The sequence below is a fragment of the Malania oleifera genome, chromosome 6, assembly GCF_029873635.1.
Source record: "Malania oleifera isolate guangnan ecotype guangnan chromosome 6, ASM2987363v1, whole genome shotgun sequence".
Lineage (NCBI taxonomy): Eukaryota > Viridiplantae > Streptophyta > Magnoliopsida > Santalales > Ximeniaceae > Malania > Malania oleifera.
The window spans coordinates 45,251,409-45,273,557 of NC_080422.1; the positions used below are offsets into that span (position 1 = coordinate 45,251,409).

General features: G+C 35.9%; 1 protein-coding gene across 3 annotated transcripts in view; it reads left to right on the forward strand.

Moving 5' to 3' along the window:
- The window catches only part of LOC131158256 (cycloartenol synthase-like), a 102,456-nt gene that overhangs the window by 63,637 nt on the left and 16,670 nt on the right, over positions 1–22,149 (forward strand). For all 3 annotated transcript variants that reach the window (XM_058112995.1, XM_058112994.1, XM_058112996.1), the window contains exons 7-11: positions 4,231–4,419; positions 4,793–4,906; positions 12,378–12,500; positions 12,598–12,720; positions 12,794–12,892. In XM_058112995.1, coding sequence (XP_057968978.1) covers positions 4,231–4,419; positions 4,793–4,906; positions 12,378–12,500; positions 12,598–12,720; positions 12,794–12,892 — 648 coding nt within the window. The remainder of the gene's footprint in view (positions 1–4,230; positions 4,420–4,792; positions 4,907–12,377; positions 12,501–12,597; positions 12,721–12,793; positions 12,893–22,149) is intronic.

A 22,149-nucleotide genomic window follows, 5' to 3' on the forward strand; every position in this document is an offset into this window, starting at 1 on the left:
TAGGGGTTCCTCTTTGGCTGATTTTAGGTTAGTGATAGACCTAGAACACCATTAAGAGCCAATGTACTTTAGTTAGATTAGATTTCAATTTCAGTTCTGGATTGTGCAAAAAGTGTTCGATGGCTTGTGAAAATTGGCGGTGCTCTCGTATTTTCCGAGTAGATTAGATGGTCATTCCGTTGCAAGGACAGTTGTTTGTGAGAGACAATTCAAATACCAAGGGATGATTTTTACATGCTTTCAATTTTCTGCTATCATTTATATGCTTTTTTTTAATCACTTTCATTTAATGCTTTCAATTTACTGCTTTGATTCTAATGAAAGATTGCAGATAAGGATAAGCACTACTACAGTCTCTACCAGATAAAAGTAGTTGGCTACAGAACCACGGAGGTGTTCGTGATCGTTGAGAAAGGGTATACTCCGGTTCTCGACCGTGCTCCGGATGGTTGGTGCACCCTTGAATGACCCTCTCCCGCTTGGCCTGAGATTCTCTGATTAGTACTTTTATGGATAGTTGGTGCAGTGTAGTCAGAGGCAAGGCGTCCAACATCTGATTCAAGTCGAAGCATCGCTTTGTAGGAGTAGGGTACTTTAGATTTTACATGCTTTCCATTAGTTGTTAGAGACATCACAAAAATCCCGCCTTTAACACTTCTTTTTATACAAAGCTTTAATAAACTAATCTGGAAAAGGTTGAAAATTGCACTCTAATCCCCGTGGATCGATACCCGACTTACCCACCTTCTATTGAACTTGGGAATAGTTAGGTTTTATAAATATTATTTTTGGTAATTAAGAACCCAAGCCTCGGCGAGCCTATCGGGATGCACTGTTTTTGTTTATATACCTACCAATCTTCGATCCAAGCTTGATCCTAGGGTAGAAAAATGTGTTTTCCTTGGATATGCTTCTAATAAAAAAGGGTACTAATGTTTTAACCCTCTGACTAGAAAAATTCATATGAGTATGGATGTTGTTTTTATTGAAAACCAGCCCTTTTTTGGCCATAACTATCTTCAGGGGGGAGAAGAAGGAAATTGAAGATGAGTTCTGGAAAACCTCTAAGCCTCGTCCAAATGTTTTCCTTGACATTGACATCCACTCTTTAAAGGGTCAGGAAACCGATACTTTAACTAACGAAAATAGTGGAAATCCTAGTCTACCTATACAAGGCATACCTAATTCACAAACAGGGGGAAAAGTACAATCAAATATTCCCTCATTTGAGCTTCGTGTTTGTACCAGAAGAAGAAATCATCAGAATAATAAAGCTCTTTCTTCACATCTAGAGCAAAGGCCAATCATCATCACCTACACACGTTGGTCCTCCTTCACATACTCCAGGTACTTTTTCTTCTCTAGATCCTTGTTTTGATAATTCTTCTGATCTTGACCTGCCCATTGCCCTTAGGAAAGGAGTTAGAACCTGTACCACACATCCTATTTCCAAGCATCTATCCTATTATAGACTCTCTGATTCTCATAAGGCCTTTACTTCAAATGTTTCTCATCTGTTTATCCCAAGAACCATTCAGGAAGCACTAGATCACCCGAAGTGGAGATTGACGGTTCAAGAAGAGATGAATGCACTAATTGCTAACGACACTTGGGAAATTGGTGACCTATCGGAGGGGAAGAAGATTGTTGGCTGTAAATGGGTATTTACAGTAAAATTCAAGGCTGATGGGAGTATAGAAAGGTACAAAGCAAGACTTGTGGCGAATGGGTTCACTCAGACATATGGAATTGACTACCAGGAAACATTTGCTTTTGTAGCCAAGATGAACTCAATCCGTGTGTTGCTCTCTCTAGCAGCTCACTCTATTTGGCTTATATATCAACTAGATGTGAAGAATGCCTTCTTAAATGGAGACTTAGAGGAGGAAGTCTTTATGAATCTACCGCCAGGATTTGAAGGGAAAGGTGGCAAAGGCAAGGTGTGCAGATTGAGGAAATCATATTATGGACTCAAACAATCTCCTAGAGCTTGGTTTGAATGCTTTGGGAAGGTAGTAAAGAGTCATGGCTACAGCTAAGGTCAAGCTGATCATACTATGTTCTATAGACACATGAGTGAAGGTAAAATGGCTGTCCTTATTGTCTACGTAGATGATATAATTCAGACGGGTGATGACAACAATGAGCTAGAGAGGTTAAAGAAGATCCTTGCTCAGGAATTTGAGATCAAAAGCTTAGGCAACTTGAAGTATTTTCTTGGTATGGAATTTACAAGGTCAAAGAAAGGAATTCTATTTTCCCAATGCAAGTATGTGCTTGATTTACTTGGCGAAATAGGTCTGCTTGGGTGCAAAGCAGCAGAAACACCTATAGAGCCGAACATAAAACTCCAACCAGCTAAGGTTGAAGAAGTGATCAACAGAGAGCAATACCAAAGATTGGTAGGGAAACTCTTTTATCTTTCTCATACATGTCCTGACATAGCCTTTGCAACAAGCATGGTAAGTCAATTTATGCACTCACTAGGACCTGAGCATTTTAATGCTGTGTACAGGATTCTAAGGTACCTAAAAGGGACTCCAGGTAAAGGTTTATTATTTGGAGGACATGGGAATTTACAGGTTGAAGCATACACTGATGCCGCTTGGGCTAGAAGTATCACTGATAGAAGATCAACTTTTGGCTATTGCACCTTTATTCAAGGAAACCTAGTAACATGACGCAGCAAGAAACAAAATGCGGTGGTGAGGAGTAGTGTAGAGGCAGAATTTAGGGCTGTTGCTCATGGAATTTGTGAATCGCTATGGATCAAAAGGTTGCTGGAAGAATAAAAAATTACTAATTCACTACCAATGAAACTGTATTGTGACAATAAAGCTGCAATAGCTATTGCTCACAATCCAGTTCTTCATGATAGAACTAAACATGTGGAGGTAGACAAGCATTTTATCATGGAGAAAATAGATGAGGGAGTAATCTGTCTGCCATATATCTCGACAACTTAGCAAGTAGCAGACATACTGACAAAGGGACTGCCGAAGAAGCGGTTTGAAAACTTCATTAGCAAGCTGGCCATGGAAGATATCTTCAAGTCAGCTTGAGGGGGAGTGTTGGAAAGTTTCAAATCTGTTTAGTTAACTTTCCTATTTTTCTAAGAGAATCTCAGCTGTAAATTTGTGAATATCCTAGAATATTTTGTTTCCTTAAAAGTTAGCATCTTTGGTTCTTTCCTTCTATTCTTCTGCTGTACATCTATTTATACAGACTTGTACCTATGTTATGATTAATGGGAATTATTTCCACAAGAAGCTATCTCATTCCAAAGAAATAAATTGAAGAATCAAAGAATAAAATATATCATTTACGGTTAGAGATGAAGAGAAGAAGAGGAGAAGAAAAAACCAGTCGGCAGTTTTCCTGGAGCCTTACATACAGCTCTAGGTCTGTCCTCTTATTTATTAATAATAAAAAGAAAATTATGGACAAAAAGACTCCCATTCATAGAACCTAATTGCTGAAATAACATATTTTCTTCGAACATAACTATTTGAAATCTTTAGGTGGGTTTCTTCTCAGAAAAAGTGGTGTGGTTAGTGCCTTCTACTGTTTTTGTCAAAAATGAGTTTTTTAGGGTGATCTATATTTATAAAATAGTATAATAATTGTGGGCATCTTTACTGCTTGGACATGATTTTAAATTGGTGATGTAATTTTAACTCTCTTTTGTTCTCTTATGGGGGCTGAAGCAGGTAATGTTCACAAAAGTCCTGGGGCTGTTAAAAGAATGAACAGGGAAATTTGTTTCCAAGCATTAAAGTTCTTGGAGAGCTGTCCCTCTTGTATAATTTAAGCATTGCAAAGAATGTAATAGGACAATTGAGAATGTGGAAATACTCGCATGTGCTTAACTTCTTCTTGTCTACTTCATTTAGATGGGTCTTTTCTTCCATTTTTTTCCCCTCTTATGGTCTTTTGTAGATATTCTGGAGCATCTTGATTTTGGCCCCTGATCTGGTTTTTATTGAACCATTTATGTGCATTAGTTGAGTTCTCTCCGGCTGCTTTCAATGTATGTTTTAAATTCCCAAAAATAATTTTTATTTTTACCCTCTTCATTCCTTTTGTTTTCATTGGTGATGGCGGCCTCATTAAGAGCTTGGCGAGATTTGAAACTTACATACAAAAATAATTATCTGTCATGCTTTGGACCCCTACCCCTTGCTTCTTTCCTGATGTTGACGTGACATTTTTTCAAAACACAATTGCCAGGAAGATCTGTACTACCCACACCCGCTGGTTCAGGATGTTCTCTGGGCATTTCTTCATAAGATACTTGAGCCTGTTCTAATGTACTGGCCTGGAAAAAGATTGAGAGAGAAGGCTATGCTCACTGTTATGCAGCATATACACTATGAAGATGAGAACACTCGATATTTATGCATAGGACCTGTGAACAAGGTACGCATGGGAAATTGTCATGATGTTTGTTCTCATTTATTATAGGATAATGTCATGTTTGTTTCTTTCTGGTCTTCCCTAGTAAGTTATAGGCTGACAGGTGATTTTTTAAGATTGTCTTTAACTCGCATGCAATGGGACTGGAAGGCTTTATTTTTCTGTTTACTTTTCCTTGTGTCCTTTCTTTGTTGTACTTCCTTCCTTTTTATTGTACTCAGCATTTGTTCCTTCCTTCACTAAATTTTCTTCTTCTATATAAAATGCTGAGGTGAGGTTACTTTCTTAACACTGCAACTATGCTTGAGTTCGCTCAGCATATTTTCTGTTCGTATCTCAACAGTGCTCTTGATCACCTCATTCCTGAATTATGCAGGTGCTAAATATGCTTTGTTGTTGGGTGGAGGAGCCAAACTCAGAGGCATTCAAATTGCACCTCCCTAGAATATTTGATTATTTGTGGATTGCTGAAGATGGCATGAAAATGCAGGTCTCAATTTTCTCTGTTAATCTAACAATTGTATTTTCTTTCCTTTTCTCTGCTGTGCAATGCTTTTATGCTTTTTGGAGCCTATTAATATGAAATGGCATGCAGTGTAACCTACAATTGTGTTATTGTCCCTGTCAAAGCAAATTGTATAATTAACCTGTAATGTGCCTAAACCAAAGCATGACTAATTGTGAACCCATCCAAGCTAGGGGTGGAGACTTGAGGTTTACGAGGTGCATGAGCCCTACTCCATGCTCTAAATTTCAAACTAAACTTTATTTGGTGAAATCGTTCATTCAGTTAAGTTTTGTTTTTAATAGAAAAAAATTTCATTAATAAGGATGGGAAAAAATTACAGAGAAAGGAGGAGAAGATATCCTCCTAAATAAAATCAAAATCAAAGAAACAAAAAAAAAAAATTTACATCAAAGCACCTTTCCAGTTCCTCTGAAGATCCAACAGCAAAATTCCTCGAATGAAAATCAAAGAGCAAGCCCAAAAAGAATCCAAGGAAGTAACTGTATCCCAATAAAATGCAAGGAGTTAGTTTTGCCATTGAAAATCCTTGCATTCCTATCAATCTACAAGGTCAAAAAAATTCCAAAAACTGCACATCTCCATAAATCTATTCCCCTCTTACTCCTCCCAAAACTTTTGTACTACTGCACCCGCACAAAAACATTAGCAGTCTGGGGAGCACCAAGGCCTCCTCAAAAACCGAGAAAAGAAAAACCTGAAGCTGCCTAGCCACCTCAAGATGGAGAAACAAATGATCACTGGTCTCACTCACTCCAGACACATGATATGTATATCTGGACTTATGGCCTTGTAAGGTCTCCTCATTTGTGAAAAATCATTAGTATTTAAGCCTATTACAAACCAGAGTCTGCATAAAATCCTTTTTCTTAAAAGGAACATTGGCTTTCCAAATAAAATGGTCCAAAGCAAAAACTGAATGGCTCACCCTTTTCAACAGCTGGACAAGAAAATATTTTGTGGAAATGAACAAGAAGAGTCCCCAATGCAAATCCTCGAATCACCACCCATTTAAGGAGCAAAAGAATCCAACACTTGCAACAACATGGTCATATCCTTGTCCTCTCTCTCATTAAGGTTCCTAAGCAAATGAAAATCCCAAGAAAGAGAGCTCCCTTAAGAAGAATAAAAAGCATTAATGGAGGCATTGTGCAAGAGAGACAATGTGGAAAGATGAGGAAACAAAAATTCCAATGAAACCTCACCCACCCAACATTCTTTGTCACGCCCTGATTTTCCTACCATTTTTTTTTTTAAATACAATAATAAACAATAATAATCGATCATCTAATAAACATCTCTGATACCATATATCAACATGACCCGACCCGAAGTGGGGTACCGGGAAATCTGTCCATCAAAACATACTATCCATGCAGCGGAATACATAAAGTGTCTGAGTCCCATATACAATACCAGAGTGCTATACCCTCCACACATATGCATATATATCCCTAGAAATCCATAAAATACTCTAGGGCTATACAGAACATATTCCCAACTCTAAAACACTTACCCTAAATACTAGGGTACTATATCTCCACTATCTCGGAGCTCGCTCCACGTTCTTGTCCTGATTTCCTGAAATGTTTAAATTCTGGGTGAGACACCTCTCAGTAAGACGAAATAAATTATTGACAGTGTGTGACAACATGAGTTTTGATATATCATAACACATTCATTTAAATAATTATATCAATTGAGAAAAACATACAGATATGTACTCATAATCACACACACACACACACACACACACACACACACATATATATATATATATATAAACATAGTTTCATAAGCTTTCATTTCCCATATTCAAGTTCTTACTCTTGAGTATCCACTAGTATACAACACTACGTGTTTGTAACTCATGGCTGTTCATATTTTATTTAATTTATATATATATATATATATATATATATATATATATATATATATATATAAACATAGTTTCATAAGCTTTCATTTCCCATATTCAAGTTCTAGCTTATGAGTATCCACCAGTATACAACACTACGCGTTTGTAACTCATGACTGTTCATCTTTCATTTCATTTCTCATTGTCATATTCTAGCCTGTGGGTATCCACCAGCATATAGCACAACACGTCTGTAACTTATGTCTGTTCATCATATTGTAATACATAATTATCGTGTCTGTAATGAGAAAGTCATCCTGAGGATGTTCATGTCACATCGTCATGTATTCACCTCACATGACTGGGTTGTGTGGCCCAAAGGCGGGACCTAACCATAGTTGGCCTACCAGGTTAAATCAAAACTAAACGCGTGTATAGTACGATTGGCCTACACAATCCTGGTTTGGACTCCAGGGGGTAACTCTACTCTTCACAGGCCCAATTGATTGTCTTTGCCGCACTCTATCCAAGACGTGTGGTTGCACTAACACATATGCTAGCAACAGTACCATGCTCTCTGTATATCTCTGGTCCATCAAGGTTCTCATTTCCACATTTCTTTATTCATTTTTCATCATGTCTGTATATCTTATCATATTTATATAATTCTCATCATATTTGTATATATCTCATTTCATGTCTATATATATCTCATTTCATCATTTCTGTATAAAACATCTCTGTGTATATCACATATCATCATTTCTATATAAACACATCTGTGTATATCACGTATCATCATTTCAATATAAAACATATATATATATTTCTCATATCATCATATCTACATAAAACATATCAGTATATCTCATATTATCATATCTGTATAAAAACATATTTGTATATCTCATAATTTCATTATTGTATAAAATCATATTTGTGGTTTTCATAACATCATTTCTTAGTGCAAATCATATATTTTAGTATCAATCACATTCCCAGTATAAAACTATTATTTCATATTCCTCATGCCGCACAATTTTAGACTGATAATCATATTATAATAATCACAGGGAAAGTATCCATATCATAGTTTTTCCAAAACCATATACAGTATTCTCAATTTCACATATTTTAAGTCAACCAGTTAATTTTCCAAAAATATCTGTTATAATTTATTCCCCTTACCTGCTTACTGAGAGGGTGCCTGCTAAGATCTCTAAACCAACGCCCATGGTGTTCGGAGTTCAAAACCCTGAAATCATATTTTCCTAGTTTAATCAGCTCAACCCCAGAATTACAATTATCTTAATATTCCTAGGCTCACATGCTCTCATTAACCGGTTAAATTCTAAAAAAAACGTGGGTATGATCCACTTCCTATATTTAAATTTAATTTCTAACATATTATCAAAAACCTAATCTGATCAAATCTCTGCAGTTTAATTTTACTCCAAAGATACTCCCAAAAATCTGTTATAATTAATCCCTGCAGTTTAATTTAATTCCAAAGTATTCCCAAAAATCTAATTTAATCTAATCCCTGCAATTTAACTTAATTCCAAAATATTCCCAAAAATTTTATTTATTCGAATAATACAATTTAATAAATAAACCGTAATTTTCATACCCATAAAATTACTCAGAAATCCATATACAATATTCCAATAATTATATACCATGATTTTATCGGGTGAATTTATTAAATAACTGACATAATTTGTACTTCTCACCTTGGCCCTGGAGTGGTGCCTAGGGTTTCCAAATCAAAAATCTGCTCCGATTAACTTGCTAAGAATCGAAGCTGGGACCCCGCGGTGGTGTTCGTTTTTTGATTTGGCCGAATACCGCCGCAAAATCTAGAGAGAAAGAAAGGCGGAGGAGAGAGAGAGAGAATTGGCGTGAGGGGGGGGAGTTCTCTGGATGTGTTGAAATCCTGAAGCTTCTTTTTGAAGCTTCAGGTTGTAATCTTATATATATATATATATATATTATTATAATATTATATTATATTATATTATTGTATTAATATTAATTAATTTAATTTAATTTTAATTTTTAAATTGTAAATTTTTTTAATTTGGGAATCACTTCATTCTCCCCTCCTTATAAAAATTTTGTCGTTAAGATTTGTACTAGTGATAGATAGCAAATTTCGTCCTTGAAATTTGCTATCTATCACTAGTACCAATCTTAACGAAAAACATTATAATTTTATTAACTACCCTCACTTACGGCGGAGGAATACCGTAGTTACAAGGAAGGATCTTGGGAGATTATATTCAATCACATAAAAGAAAACTCTCCCAAAACCATTCATAACCAAAACTAAAAACACTCACTACCCTACGCTGTACAAGCCCATAAACAAAACCATCAATCTTAACTTTGAGCCCCGTTGAACAGGTATGCATATCTCTGGCACATCTTAGCCTCCAATTCCTATGAAGCTTCTTCAACTGCGTGATTGCGCCAGAGTACTTTTACTAGGGGAATCCTTTTAGTGTGTAATTCCTGTTCATTTTGATTCAGAATCTGTGCTAGCACTTCTTCATATGTCAGGGTATCTCTAAGTTCTAGTGCCTTATAACTGATCACATGAGAGGGATCTGGGACGTACTTCCTCAACATAGATACATGGAATATGTCATGGATTTTGGACAGTACCGGTGACAATGCTAACCTGTAAGCAACTGGACCCACTCTTTTCAATATCTCAAATGGTCTAATGAATCTAGGGCTTAGCTTATCCTTTTTCCTAAGTCTCATAATTCCTTTCATCGGTGCAACTTTCAAGAACACATGGTCCCTCACACCAAACTCTAGCTCTCATCGGCGAGTGTCTGCATAACTTTTCTAGTCGACTTTGAGTAGTTTTGATTCGGTCTTGGATTAGTCTGATTTTCTCTGAAGTCTGCTGAACCATCTCTGGCCCCAAAACTTGCCTTTCACCAATTTCATCCCAATATAACGGAGATCGGCGCCTCCTACCATACAATGCTTCATATGGTGCAATCCCAATACTAGTCTGGTAGCTATTATTATAAGCAAATTCAATCAATGGCAAAAATTGTATCCAAATATCCCGAAGTCTAGCACACAAGTTCGTAACATATCCTCCAGTATCTGTATGCTCTTCTCTGTTTGTCCATCAGTCTGAGGATGAAATGCTGTGCTGAATGTCAGCTATGAACCCATGACTCTTTTGCAAACTCTTCCAAAATTGAGATGTGAACCGTGGGTCTTGGTCCAATACAATGGACACTGGCATGCCATGCAGTCTAACTATCTCCTGTATGTACAACTTTGCCCATCTACTGATGGAGTAGTTAACTCTGATTGGAAGGGAATGGGCAGTCTTCGTCAATTGGTCAACGACTACCTTGATGGCGTCTTGTCGATGAAGTGCCAGCAGTAATCCTGTGACGAAATCTATCGAAATGTGCTTCCTACTCCCATTCGGGGATGTGAAATGGCTGCAACGATTCCATCAGTCTCTGATACTCAGCTTTCACCTGCTGGCATGTCAAACATTGCTCCACATATTCAGCGATTTCTCTTTTCATATTACTCCACCAAAAAGACTCACGTAGATCCCTATACATCTTAGTGCTTCCAGGGTGCACTGTATAAAGAGATCGATTTGCTTCCTCCAGGATAATCCTTTTAATTTCAGCATTAGCAGGCACACAAAGTATGGTACAGAACCTCAAAGTTCCATTATCTGAGATATTAACCTTTGCTCCTTGATCATTCTGCACTTTATCCATAATTTTCATTAATTCCACATCTTTCATCTGAGTAGCTTTAATTCTTTCTTGTAAGGTGGGCTGAAGTACCAGATTAGCAATGAGTGCCTAGTGATTTCCCTTTACTAATTTCACACCAAGCCTTTCTAAATCTATCTGGATTGGATGTTGAGTCACCACTGTTGATACTGTTGATTCCACTGATTTCTGGCTCAAAGCATCAACTACCACATTAGCTTTTCCTAGGTGGTAACTGATGGTGCAGTCGTAATCTCTAATAAGCTCTAACCACCTCTTCTGCCTCATATTTAATTCCTTCTGTGTGAAAAAGTACTTCAAACTCTTGTGATTTGTGAAGATCTCGCACCTACCCCCATACAAATAATGTCTCCAAATTTTCAAAGCATAAACCACCGCTGCTAACTCCAGATCATGGGTAGGATAATTCTTTTCATATTTTTTGAGCTGCCGTGAAGCATAAACTACAACTCTCCCCCGCTACATCAGAACACACCTGAGTCAGAAATGAGTAAGAAACAGCTGAACTACTAAAACAATACTGCTTTCCAATTCCATCGAATGTCAACCAATGACAATCATCTAGCAACTCCTAAAGCTGAAGACCATAGAGAAGACAATAAAACATTGTTCTGCATGAATATTATGGGCTAAGATTGATATTCAAAAATTCTAGTATTCCTGTATCCAAATACACCAATCTGCTCTATTGTGCTCCTCCTAAGGATCTTACCTTTCTTCTCTCTTTCAAAGTCCCTGAAATAGGTCAAAAACATAACCTCCATAGTTCTAGAACAAACTTAAGGCCGAGTTCAGGTGTGGGAAACAGTTTTTTATTTTCCATTCCTAGTTTTTCAAATAATTACATGAATGCACCTTGTTTTAGAATTCTCCAAATTTGCGTAGAAAAGTTGGGGAACATTCTTTTTGTTGTTTTCTAGATTTCCTGTATTATTTTTGCAAAGCTGGAAAAGAAGGTGGCGTTTTGGTTATTACTTGAAAATCTGAAAGTGGAAAATGAAAACTGTTTTCAGCTAAACAGGCCCAAAAATACTAAAAAGACATTATTGATGATTCCATGAGAGTATAGAGTAAAAAAATGGTGGCTAGTTGCTCCATTTCTATCGTAACATAAAACACAAATTCTTAGGTCTATGAATCTGAAATAGGCTAATGGTGTTAAATTTACTAATGTCTGGCTGCACGACAAAATCATTAAACTTGGAACTCACTTTAGCCTTTCAAATGTTGTTGGGCAAGGAATTATTTGAATTAGGACCCTAAACTTGAAAATTATAAAAGGAGTAACAAGATAAAACACTAGATATTCAAAAACTGAATTTTTTGTGCCAAACCTGAAGGGAGGTGTCGTTTGAACAGAATTATGGATGTCAAACAGAATCATGGACATCAGTCAAAGAGATAACATCCGTTGGCTCCCTGTAATTAGGATTCCTGAAAAAAAATGTAGATTCTAATTTTGAAGACACCAACCAGCCATCAGTATGCTGGAAGCTACAAACACAAGCATTATGAAGATTAGAGACCATAAAAAAAAGGAAATACTCAAAAAAAAAAAAAAAAAATTCTGCTTCGTACTTCTGTTCATTCAAGCCCCTCCTACCTCATTTGAAATTAAATCACATGCTTTGGTTATTAGTTTGAGGAATACACAATAATTTTTTCTTAAAAGAAATACCAGAAAAGGAAGTAGTTTTAACCATATGGAGGATGCAATTTAAATTGGATTAGCTTTAATTTTTATCTTGGCCATCAGTTAACTTGTTGCCCCTGTATAAGCTTACTGCAGGGCTATAATGGAAGTCAATTATGGGACACTGCTTTTGCTGTTCAAGCAATTGTTTCAACTAACCTTGGAGATGAATACGGTCCAACGTTAAGGAAGGCACATGAATACATAAAAAATTCCCAGGTTCTCCTTACTGCAGAATCCTCCTGAGTTGACTATTAGATCTTAAATAGACATCCTTATTGTTCATATTTGACTAATTCTAGTGGCATTTTTGAAGGTCTTGGAAGACTGTCCCGGAGACCTAAATTTATGGTATCGTCACATTTCTAAAGGCGCTTGGCCATTCTCCACGGCAGATCATGGATGGCCCATCTCTGACTGCTCAGCAGAAGGATTGAAGGTAACGGATGCATGTACCAAAGAGCCTGTTGAAGACTGTAATGCTTGATAGTGATTTTATTGTTCTTGGGCAGGCTATTCTACTGTTGTCTAAATTTTCATCAGACAATGTCGGCGAACCATTAGAGACGAAGGGGTTGTATGATGCTGTAAATGTTCTCCTTTCTTTGCAGGTAATTGCTGGCCATATTGAATTTGTATAAGATATGTTTTAGAATTTATGGAGGAAATATTTTCTGGATAGAAAAAAAAAATTTAAAGGATTAGTGGACACTATAGATGTCAATATATTTCAATCATATGGTAGCTTAAACAACTAATGTGCATTCACACATGTGCATATATGTAGTAATGATTAAATAACATACATATGTGATAATAATTCATTTTTATATTGCACCTTTTATTTGTGGGAAATCTCTTTATGATCATATTGTTTACATGGAACTCTAAAAACAAACAAATATTGTTCATGTTTGATTAGTGATTGCAAATTATGCAAGGCTTTTGGGAGTCTAAAAAACAACTAACATTATTCATGTATTTAATGCAAATAATTCAAGGGCTTTTGAAAAAGTTTATGATTTTCTTATTAGCGTCAGAATCAAACAGTTCAGTACTGAAGTTAGCACAGCGAGAACTTCCTGTGCAATGGCAAGCTTCAAGGTTTCATTTTTGTGGTCATTTTTGGTTGTTTTATGAATTAATATGTTTCCAAAATTCTCTATACATGGAAAAAGGGAGGGGGGGGGGGGGGAATATCAGTAATTTTAGAACTTAACATTGCATGTTTAATTGTGGTCTTAATTCTCAAGTTATAGTAATGGGAAAACAACATAATGTATTTCAGAAGGCCCTGCTTTTAAAGAGACGACACCTGGAGCAAACAAGACTATTAAGGCTGAAATGAGAAAGTTGAAGTGGTTGAGCAGCAATCAAGACAATTATAAAATATTCTACAAAAGACCCCACTCACATGAAGTGTAGCTGAATGAGAATGTTGAAATAAAATGAGAAAAATCAATCATGTTTACTAGGATGAATGTTGTTAGGTCAATACATGTACTAGTAAGAATAAGTGACATGAGTCATATGGCCGGGCAATCCTTCAGGCTAAGAGGAAGACTAAGAAGAACAGCAGCAATAAAAGAAGTAAAATTGGAACATATGGCGCAGAAGTTGGGGGTTTGGGGAGGCATGGTGTATTCAACCTTCCATTTTTTTAAGGAACGATAAAAAAGATGTTCATTAGAATCTATTGGTAAGGAAGGCAACTATGATAAGTTCAGGAGCCAAAAGGTTTATGCTTATCAGAAGGAGGTGCTTAAGGGAATTGAAATGAGGAAATGATTTAAAGAGAAATAAGATTATTCTGGTAGGATAAAAACAAAAAATTTAAGGAGAGATACAATTGGTACTTTACATATTATGGAAGATCCAAATGTTTAGGAGGGCGCTACAAGTGAGAGGGTAAGGAAAAGAGATAGGGAGATGTCTTGGACAATGATGTGCAGTAAATAGTGAGTTTTATTGTGATGGGGGATTGCCTTTGGGTGATATTTTGGAATAATATGGATATGTGTTTGACTCATCTGATTTGCTTAGGGGATAAACCAAATGTGCCACCATCTCCGTTGGAAGGATTGGAGGGGTCTATTCTTGAGCACGAGGAGCTAGATAAAAAGAAAACATGAAAGGATCTGCGCACCCCTGTTGAGGAGATTATTAGAAGGATTTTGAATATCAACAATTGATGCATAAGATGGGTTAGGGTTGTTGATCTTGGAGCAGATGGTGTTGTTCTAGATGGCGGTATAAGTAAGGTGAAGAAGGGCTAGAAATAAGTAGCAAATTTGAAGTGCTTGGTGAACTACAATAAAAAGGGTTTAAAGAGGGGTTTTTGTGGCTAATTCTTTTTCATTTTATTTAATTATTTTTACTTTTTTTTTCACTGTTTTTTATTTTTATTTTTATTTATTTATTTATTTTCATTAAATCTTGATATGCATGGTTGGCCAATAGTTTAACAACTTAAGTATTTAGTAAAGTGGTAGTCAAACAATTTTCTTTTGAGGACGACCCACAACTCAATGCTCTCCTCCCGGCGGTCCCATTCTTGGCCCGTGTCTCCTTCCTCGATTCATCTCCTAGACCCCTTTTCCATAGTAAAGTCTACTTTCCTCCATTGTATTTGTACCTGCATCCTTATTGTCACCCTTGCCTTGAGTTCAAGCCTCACCCGACACCCAACCCTATATGACTTTCCTCTTCTTTCTCTGGGAAAGATCGAAATTTAAAATTGACTGCAGAGGATGTCATGGTGATCGTAACTTCATCCTTGACTCTTAGAAGGGTCACGAAACTCGCGAAACCTATATTCACGTCAGTCATTGATTCGAAACTTCATCTTTGCTAACCAGAGCAGTCATCCTTTATTACCCTGTGTCACCCTCTTCTCCCCAATCCATTCCCTTTCCGTTGATACCCTAATACAGATTCGAACCACAATATTAACAAGCAACTGAATCATTTATTCATCTCTCTAGTCACTTGTGCTCATTTTGGAAATCCTCCTTGGCTATTGGAATCGCACACAAGCAATGCCCTAGCTATTCCCGTATCCTTCTTGCCTCACATTTGAGCTTCCTTTGCTTTTTCCTCTCGTTGTCTTCAGTCAATCCTGAGGCTTGGGGCTCAAAGATGGTTGAGTTTTCCTCTGTTAAAATTGATAGGAAGGTGTTTAGCTTGATTTGGATAGACTCTTCAACTTTTTGAATAACGAAATATGTTGGGTGGCATACTTCTTACATTGTACTGAAGAAACAAGACTTTATTTGGGTATGGAAGGTGGTGGGAGTTCTTTGCGAAGGGCTGGGAGGAGTAGATATGGCTAGAGGAGTTCGATCCTTCTCCGAGAAAGAAAGGGAAATCACTTTTTAGGCCTCTTGCAAATGAGAGGGGCAATTTTATCCTGCTAAAGAAGGAGACTAGAAGAGGGAGATGGTCAGACATTAGAATTCCAAATGGGGGAATGTGTATGGGTTGGAAATCCTTTCTTGTAGCTTTTCTGGATTTATGAAGGTGAACAGGATTGAAGCAGATAGTTTTGAGGGGAAACTAGATGTCTAGACTGCAGGTTGCTAAATGTATGAAGAGAAAGGCATACATATAGGAGGTTGGATGAAGCCTCGGTAAGCCCGTCTTTCACCGACATTATTAGGGTTGTTCAGCAAAGGACACCAAGGAAGAAAATGATGAAGTCTGGGATCACAAGCATTCAAAGAGTTTTTTCCCGTTTTATCCCTCCTTTTTTTAAATATATTAAATAATACCTTTTCTAGGAAAATATTTTCCGGAATAAACCTGACGTAATCTCGCTACTTGGAGTAGCGAGATTTAAGCAAATCTCGCTACTTCAAGTAGCAAGATTTGCTATGTGTCATTTCCATAAAAAAAAAATTATTTAATATATTTTTTAAAAAAATAATAAATCGGGAAATAAATTATTCTGCGTAATAAATTATTTCCCGATTTATTACGCAAAAGAATTTTTTTAAAAAATATATTTTTATATTAAATATAAAGATAAATATATATATTTTTGAACAAATCTCAAAATTTTAATATATATATTTTTATATTTTTCACTAAATCTCAAAAATACTATCTTTTGTTTAAAATTTTAAATTAAAGCAATTTACATATTATTTTGATACCACAATTTAATTTTTAAAAGTTGCTAACAAATGATCCTAGTTTAAATGTCTTGTTGATAATTAGGCGGAATTATATTTAATAAATAATAAATTAACAAAATGTAAAGAGAATTATTTAGAGCATGGTTTTAAATAAAGGCCGCGACCGTTACGTAACGCCGTTACGTAAAGGTTTTTTGGGTTATCGATACTGTTACACACCGCGAAATCGGTGGGAAGAAAAATCACCGTCGTAGCGGCCGTTACAGATTGCGACCGTTACGTAAAGGCCGCTACAGGCGTTACGTAACCGCTACAAGACTGTTACACCAAAAAAATATTTCATTTTTTACTTTTTCCTCTCACTTTTTCTCTCTTTCATATATAATTCTCAATATACCAAGTGGCAAGAGGTAGGAAAAGATTATAATGAGGATGACAATGATACAAAATTTACTATTTCTTTAAATACTCACAATAGATGCATTAATTATCAATTTCAATCTTGTTAGGAATTTTTTTTTTTTTAATAATATTAGTAATGTGATATTTATGTTCTTTATTTTTCAACTTCAACCTTCTTTCTTTTCTAGCTATTTTATGTTTATATTATTCATATGTCTTATGTGTCTAATAGATTAATGGAGTGTATAATGTATTTTATTTTATTAATTCATTTAGCACACATAAGAATTTATCACAAATAAGAACAATAAGAAGTATAAATACGCGCACACACGTAATTTTCTATCAATGATGGTTTAAAACAAATGTAAACTTGTTGCCCTTACCAAATAACTTAGTTACTCGAACTAAAGGGTCCAAAATACACTAAAACCCTTTCTAAGAATGGCCAAAAGCTTAAAACATGCAAGTACGCTAATATGCACGAGGTTGTGCGTGCTTCAAAAAAACTCACGACCGTTACACCCGCTTCCCATTATGTAACATCTGCTACTCCTGCTTCCCGTTACACCTGTTACCGTTACGTTACGGTACCCGTTACCGCAATTTAAAACCATGATTTAGAGTTTGAAATGATTTTTATTTACCGTCCCGCGACAAATCCCCAAAACTGTCACCGATTTTCTCTCCTCTCTAGAAAATCGTCGCCGATTTTTCTCCTTTCTCAGCCAAAAATCTATTGTTTCCAATTTCTTTTATTTATTATATTTTCTAGGTATTTACACCCAATTTTATACCTTTTTTATATGTATATTCAAAATATTTTTTAAAAAAAGCTAAATTTTATAGCTTTTTAAAATTTTAAATATTAGAAATAAAAAATATCTTCCACAACTAAACGAGTCTTTAACATTTTTTTTTTCTCATCTCTTATAATAAAGATAATCCATCTTTACTTTGAATAGTAAATGCATACATAATTATCATATCTTAATCTTCTCTCATTTATTTTTATTAATTGAACAAAACAATAAGTGGAAACACCTAAGTAGTCTTAGAAAGTGTATCCCACATAATTAGAATCCACAAATAAATACATTAATTACACAAATCTTTGACTTAAGAATATTTAACCCCAAAAAAGCTAACACACTTTTTTTTTTTTGTCTCTTAAAAAGAATCAACTTTTTACTTTGATTTTTTCTATTCATCGATCATAAAAAATCAGTTAATAATTAAAATAAAAAATTATATTTGGGAATTTGAATTCGAGAGTCAAATTTAAATTTGGGTAAAATTATAAAAAAAATATTTATTTTTTGTACAAATACATAAAAATCATATTCATAATTTAAATTTCAAACTCTAAATATATATTATTATTTTTAAACATTTTTAAAAATAAATAATATTTTTGAATGTTATAATTTCTGTCCCTTTAACAAACTGTCAGTGCATATATATAGATATGTTGTGTCAAACTCTAAATAATATTTGTTGTGTCAATATATATATATATATATATATATATATAAATTTTAGGTACAATTAAAATTGACAATTTAAAATAAAGTTCAAAATTTTAATTTATTATACAATAAATTTTTTAATATATTTAAAAAAAAAAGAAGATAAATTGGGAAATAAATTATTCTGCGTATTAAATTATTTCCTGATTTATTACGCAGAATAATTTATTTCCCGATTTATCATTTTTAAAAAATATATATTAAATAAATTTTTATGGAAATGACACGTGGCAAATCTTGCTACTTCAAATAGCGAGATTTGTTTAAATCTCGCTACTCCAAGTAGCGAGATTACGTCAGGGTTATTCCGGGAAATATTTTCCCAGAAAAGGTATTATTTAATATATTTAAAAAAAAGAGTGATAAAACAGGAAAAAACTCGGGATTCAAAGGTGTTATCTCCTAGTGGGGGATTGTTCAAAATCTATAAAGCAGAATGGGTTTAAAGGGCTGGTTATGAGGGAGCCTAATATCTAGAGGACCAAGTCAGACGGGCCTAATAATTCAAAATTAATGTGGGTTGAGAAAACGGGGGCCTCTCACCTTAATGAGGCCAGTAGGTTTGCTTCAACTGTCAACATGGAGCTTATTAGACTTGAAGATGGAGAGAAAGGCAAGCAAGATCTCGATAGGCTGATTTGTAATGTCGGGCAGAAGGATGCAACAAACAATAAGGAAGTGGGTCAAATGGGAATTGCTTAGAGATTGTTGGTACCTCCCATAGTAGGGAGGAAAATCCACACTCTATTAGATACTCTCGGACTTTATTGTAGGAACCCAATCATGATTTGAATCTTCAATATTCTCTTGAAAAATCAGTTTCAAAGGAAACTCTAGAGACTAATTTTGAATTGACCCTTTGTTTGATGAGGAGGATGATTTGAGCAGCATTTGTGATCTGAGAAGGAACTTTTGGTTGATCAGCTAAGAGTTGAGTTCGATCTTGTAGAGGAGAGTAATTTATTTCAACTATTTTAAGGAGAGTTTGAAAATTATGAAACTAATGGATTGGCACAGAATGAACACAATGGGAATGCCTCGCAGTAAATGTAGCTAATATGCCAATATCGGAATCCTGAGTGTACACAGGGAGGTAAAGATTGTGTTAATCATTTTTCAAACCATTTGATTGCTTTAAATGGAAAAGGATCTTTTCCTTCCTCCCCTGAGTTTGATTCCTCTTGTTGATAATTTGAATGCTCTTTATGCCAAAGTGAGGTTCCTTGTAGAGGAAAGGGTTGTGGGCTTAGCTGCGAGGAAGGTAAGAGACACTAACAAGACTCTCACAAACTCCTAGAAGATTTAGGCCTGAAACTAGTGGATCCCTTAGGGAAGGTGAGGGTGGGTCTAAGTCCCAGAACCTATGAGAGGGGAAAAAAAAGAAGAAAATAAAGTTAAGATAGAATTGAAAATTTTGGTCTCTTATGTTAATTATGGGGGTGATAAGGGGCTTGGGAAACATGGTAAGTGTGTTAAATTTTGAAGATTATCAGTTGGAATGTGAGAGGTTTAGAGGGAGTTAGGAGGAGTCGTCTTATAAAAGAAGTTTTGTCTAAGTAATCCTTGAACATTGTGTTGATTCAAGAAACTAAACTGGAGATGATTGATCGAGGGATCATTAGGAGTATTTAGAGTGGTCAGTGTAGGGAGTGAGACTTCTTACCATCTCGTGGTGCTTTCGGGCGTGTTCTTATCATGTGTTACTCTCAATCTAGTTCTAAAGTGGACAGTTTAGTGGGTTTCTTTTTCCTTTTGGTTCTTGTCGAAGTGAAAAAGAGGGGTTAGTGATAGGTCTCCTCGGTGTATGGTCCACCTAGGCCTACTCTTAGGAGTGCGTTTTGGGATGAGCTTTATTTCTTTTTTGGGATTTGTTTCCTTAGGCGGGTAGTGGGTGGGGATTTTATTGTGGGGATTTTCTGGGGGAGAAGAAAAGGGAGTGGGAGAGGGGAGTTACTACTAGTATGCAGCATTTTGGCTTGTTGATCAAGGAGTGTGGCCTTGGAGATCTTCCTTTGAGCAATGCTACCAATCCTTGGTTTATTGGCTTAGTGTAGTGGTTTTTATACTGGAAAGGTTCCTATCTTGTAGTGATTTGGAGGATGAATTCTCTAATCCCTCCCAAACTATTCTTCATAGACCTATTGTTGATCACTTTCCCATTCTACTAGAATCTAGTATGGTAGCTTGGGGTCCCACTCCTTTTAGGTTTGAGAATGTGTGATTGGATCATGCTTTATTTAACCCCTTAGTGAGAAGCACTTGGGGAGAGGATATTTTGGAGGGTTTGGAAGGTTTTATGTTTGTGAAGAAGTTGAAACATCTTAAGGAGAAGCTTAAATCTTGGAATAAGGAGGTGTTTGGTGATAATAGAGTTAGAAAATCCAAAATCCTAGGAGTTGAATCCTTGGGTAGAAAGGAAGAGTAGACAAATTTTTTCGAGAATGAAGAAGCTAGAAGGATCTTCTCTAAAGAAGGAGTTGGAAGAGATATTTTTGAGGAAATGAGAAGTTGGAGGCAAAAAAAACCTAATTCAAATGGGTCAGGGAAGGTGATTGTAATAGCGGTTTCTTCCATAGGGAGATAGGCTTGCTAAAGATATGATGAGGAAATTTTTATTAGGAAGCTGGAGGTGGGGGGAGGGACTATTACTAATGATCCTAATAGGATTGTTTTTGAGATCTCTAATTTCTTTGAAAATCCCTATTCTGAGGAGGAGGCTTGGAGACCGATGGTTGAGCGGTTAGGGTGGAATCCCATTTCTAGAGATCATTAGCTTTGGTTAGAGAGACCATTTAAGGAGGACGTGAGGGGGTAGTTTTTGGGATAGACAGGGATCAAGCTTCAATCTTCAGGTTCGAATGCTTTTAATTAGGTTTTCTTTCAAAAATTCTAGGATATTATTAAGGATGACTAATTTAAGGTTTTTGCTGAATCTTACAGGAATGGGAGGCTGAGTAAGAGCATTAATTCTATTTTTATTATCCTTATGCCTAAGAAATCTACTTCCATTAAGGTAAAGGATTTCAGACCTATAAGTCTAGTCTCTAGTGTCTTTAAGATCATCACCAAAGTTCAAGCTAATAGGCTGAGTACAGTGCTGGAAAAGTCTATATCTGCAACTCAGAGGGCCTTGTGTTAGGTGGGGGGGGGGGGGGGGGGGGGGGGGCGGGGAGGACACAAATTGTGGATGCTATTTTGGTGGCTAACGAGGTAATGGAGGATATTCATAGATGGAAGAAGAGAGGTTTTATTTTTAAATTGGAATTTTCGATGGCCTATGATAGAATTAGTTGGAGTTTTCTAATAAAATTTTTATGAGAATGGGTTTGTTTTTTTTATTGTTGGTGCAGGTGGGTAGGGGTTTGTTTTTCTCATGTTTGATCCTTGGTAGTAGTGACTAGGGAACCTAAGTCCTTGTGGGGTACTTGGTAGAATCACCCTTATACATACTTGTCTGGTTGGAAATTTGGAGTCTAAAAATATCGCCCTTTTAGCTAAGCGGTTAAGGTTTTTTCTCTTAGCCTTTGGCATAGTGTAATTAGAAGCAAGAATGGGATGGGTGAGTACCAATGTTAGTTTGCAATTTTCATCGAAGAGCCCTTGGAGATCTATTTCTCAAATTCATCCCTTGTTTACACCTCACATTAAATTTGTGGTGGGGATGAGTTTTCAGGTTGGATTTTGGAAAGATATATGGTTAGGGAATGATATTCTAGCCACATCTTTTCCATGTCTCTTTTGTTTGAGCTCAGGGCGAGATTGTTTAATTTCTTTCTTTGTGGCCGACTCATGTGGCCCTTT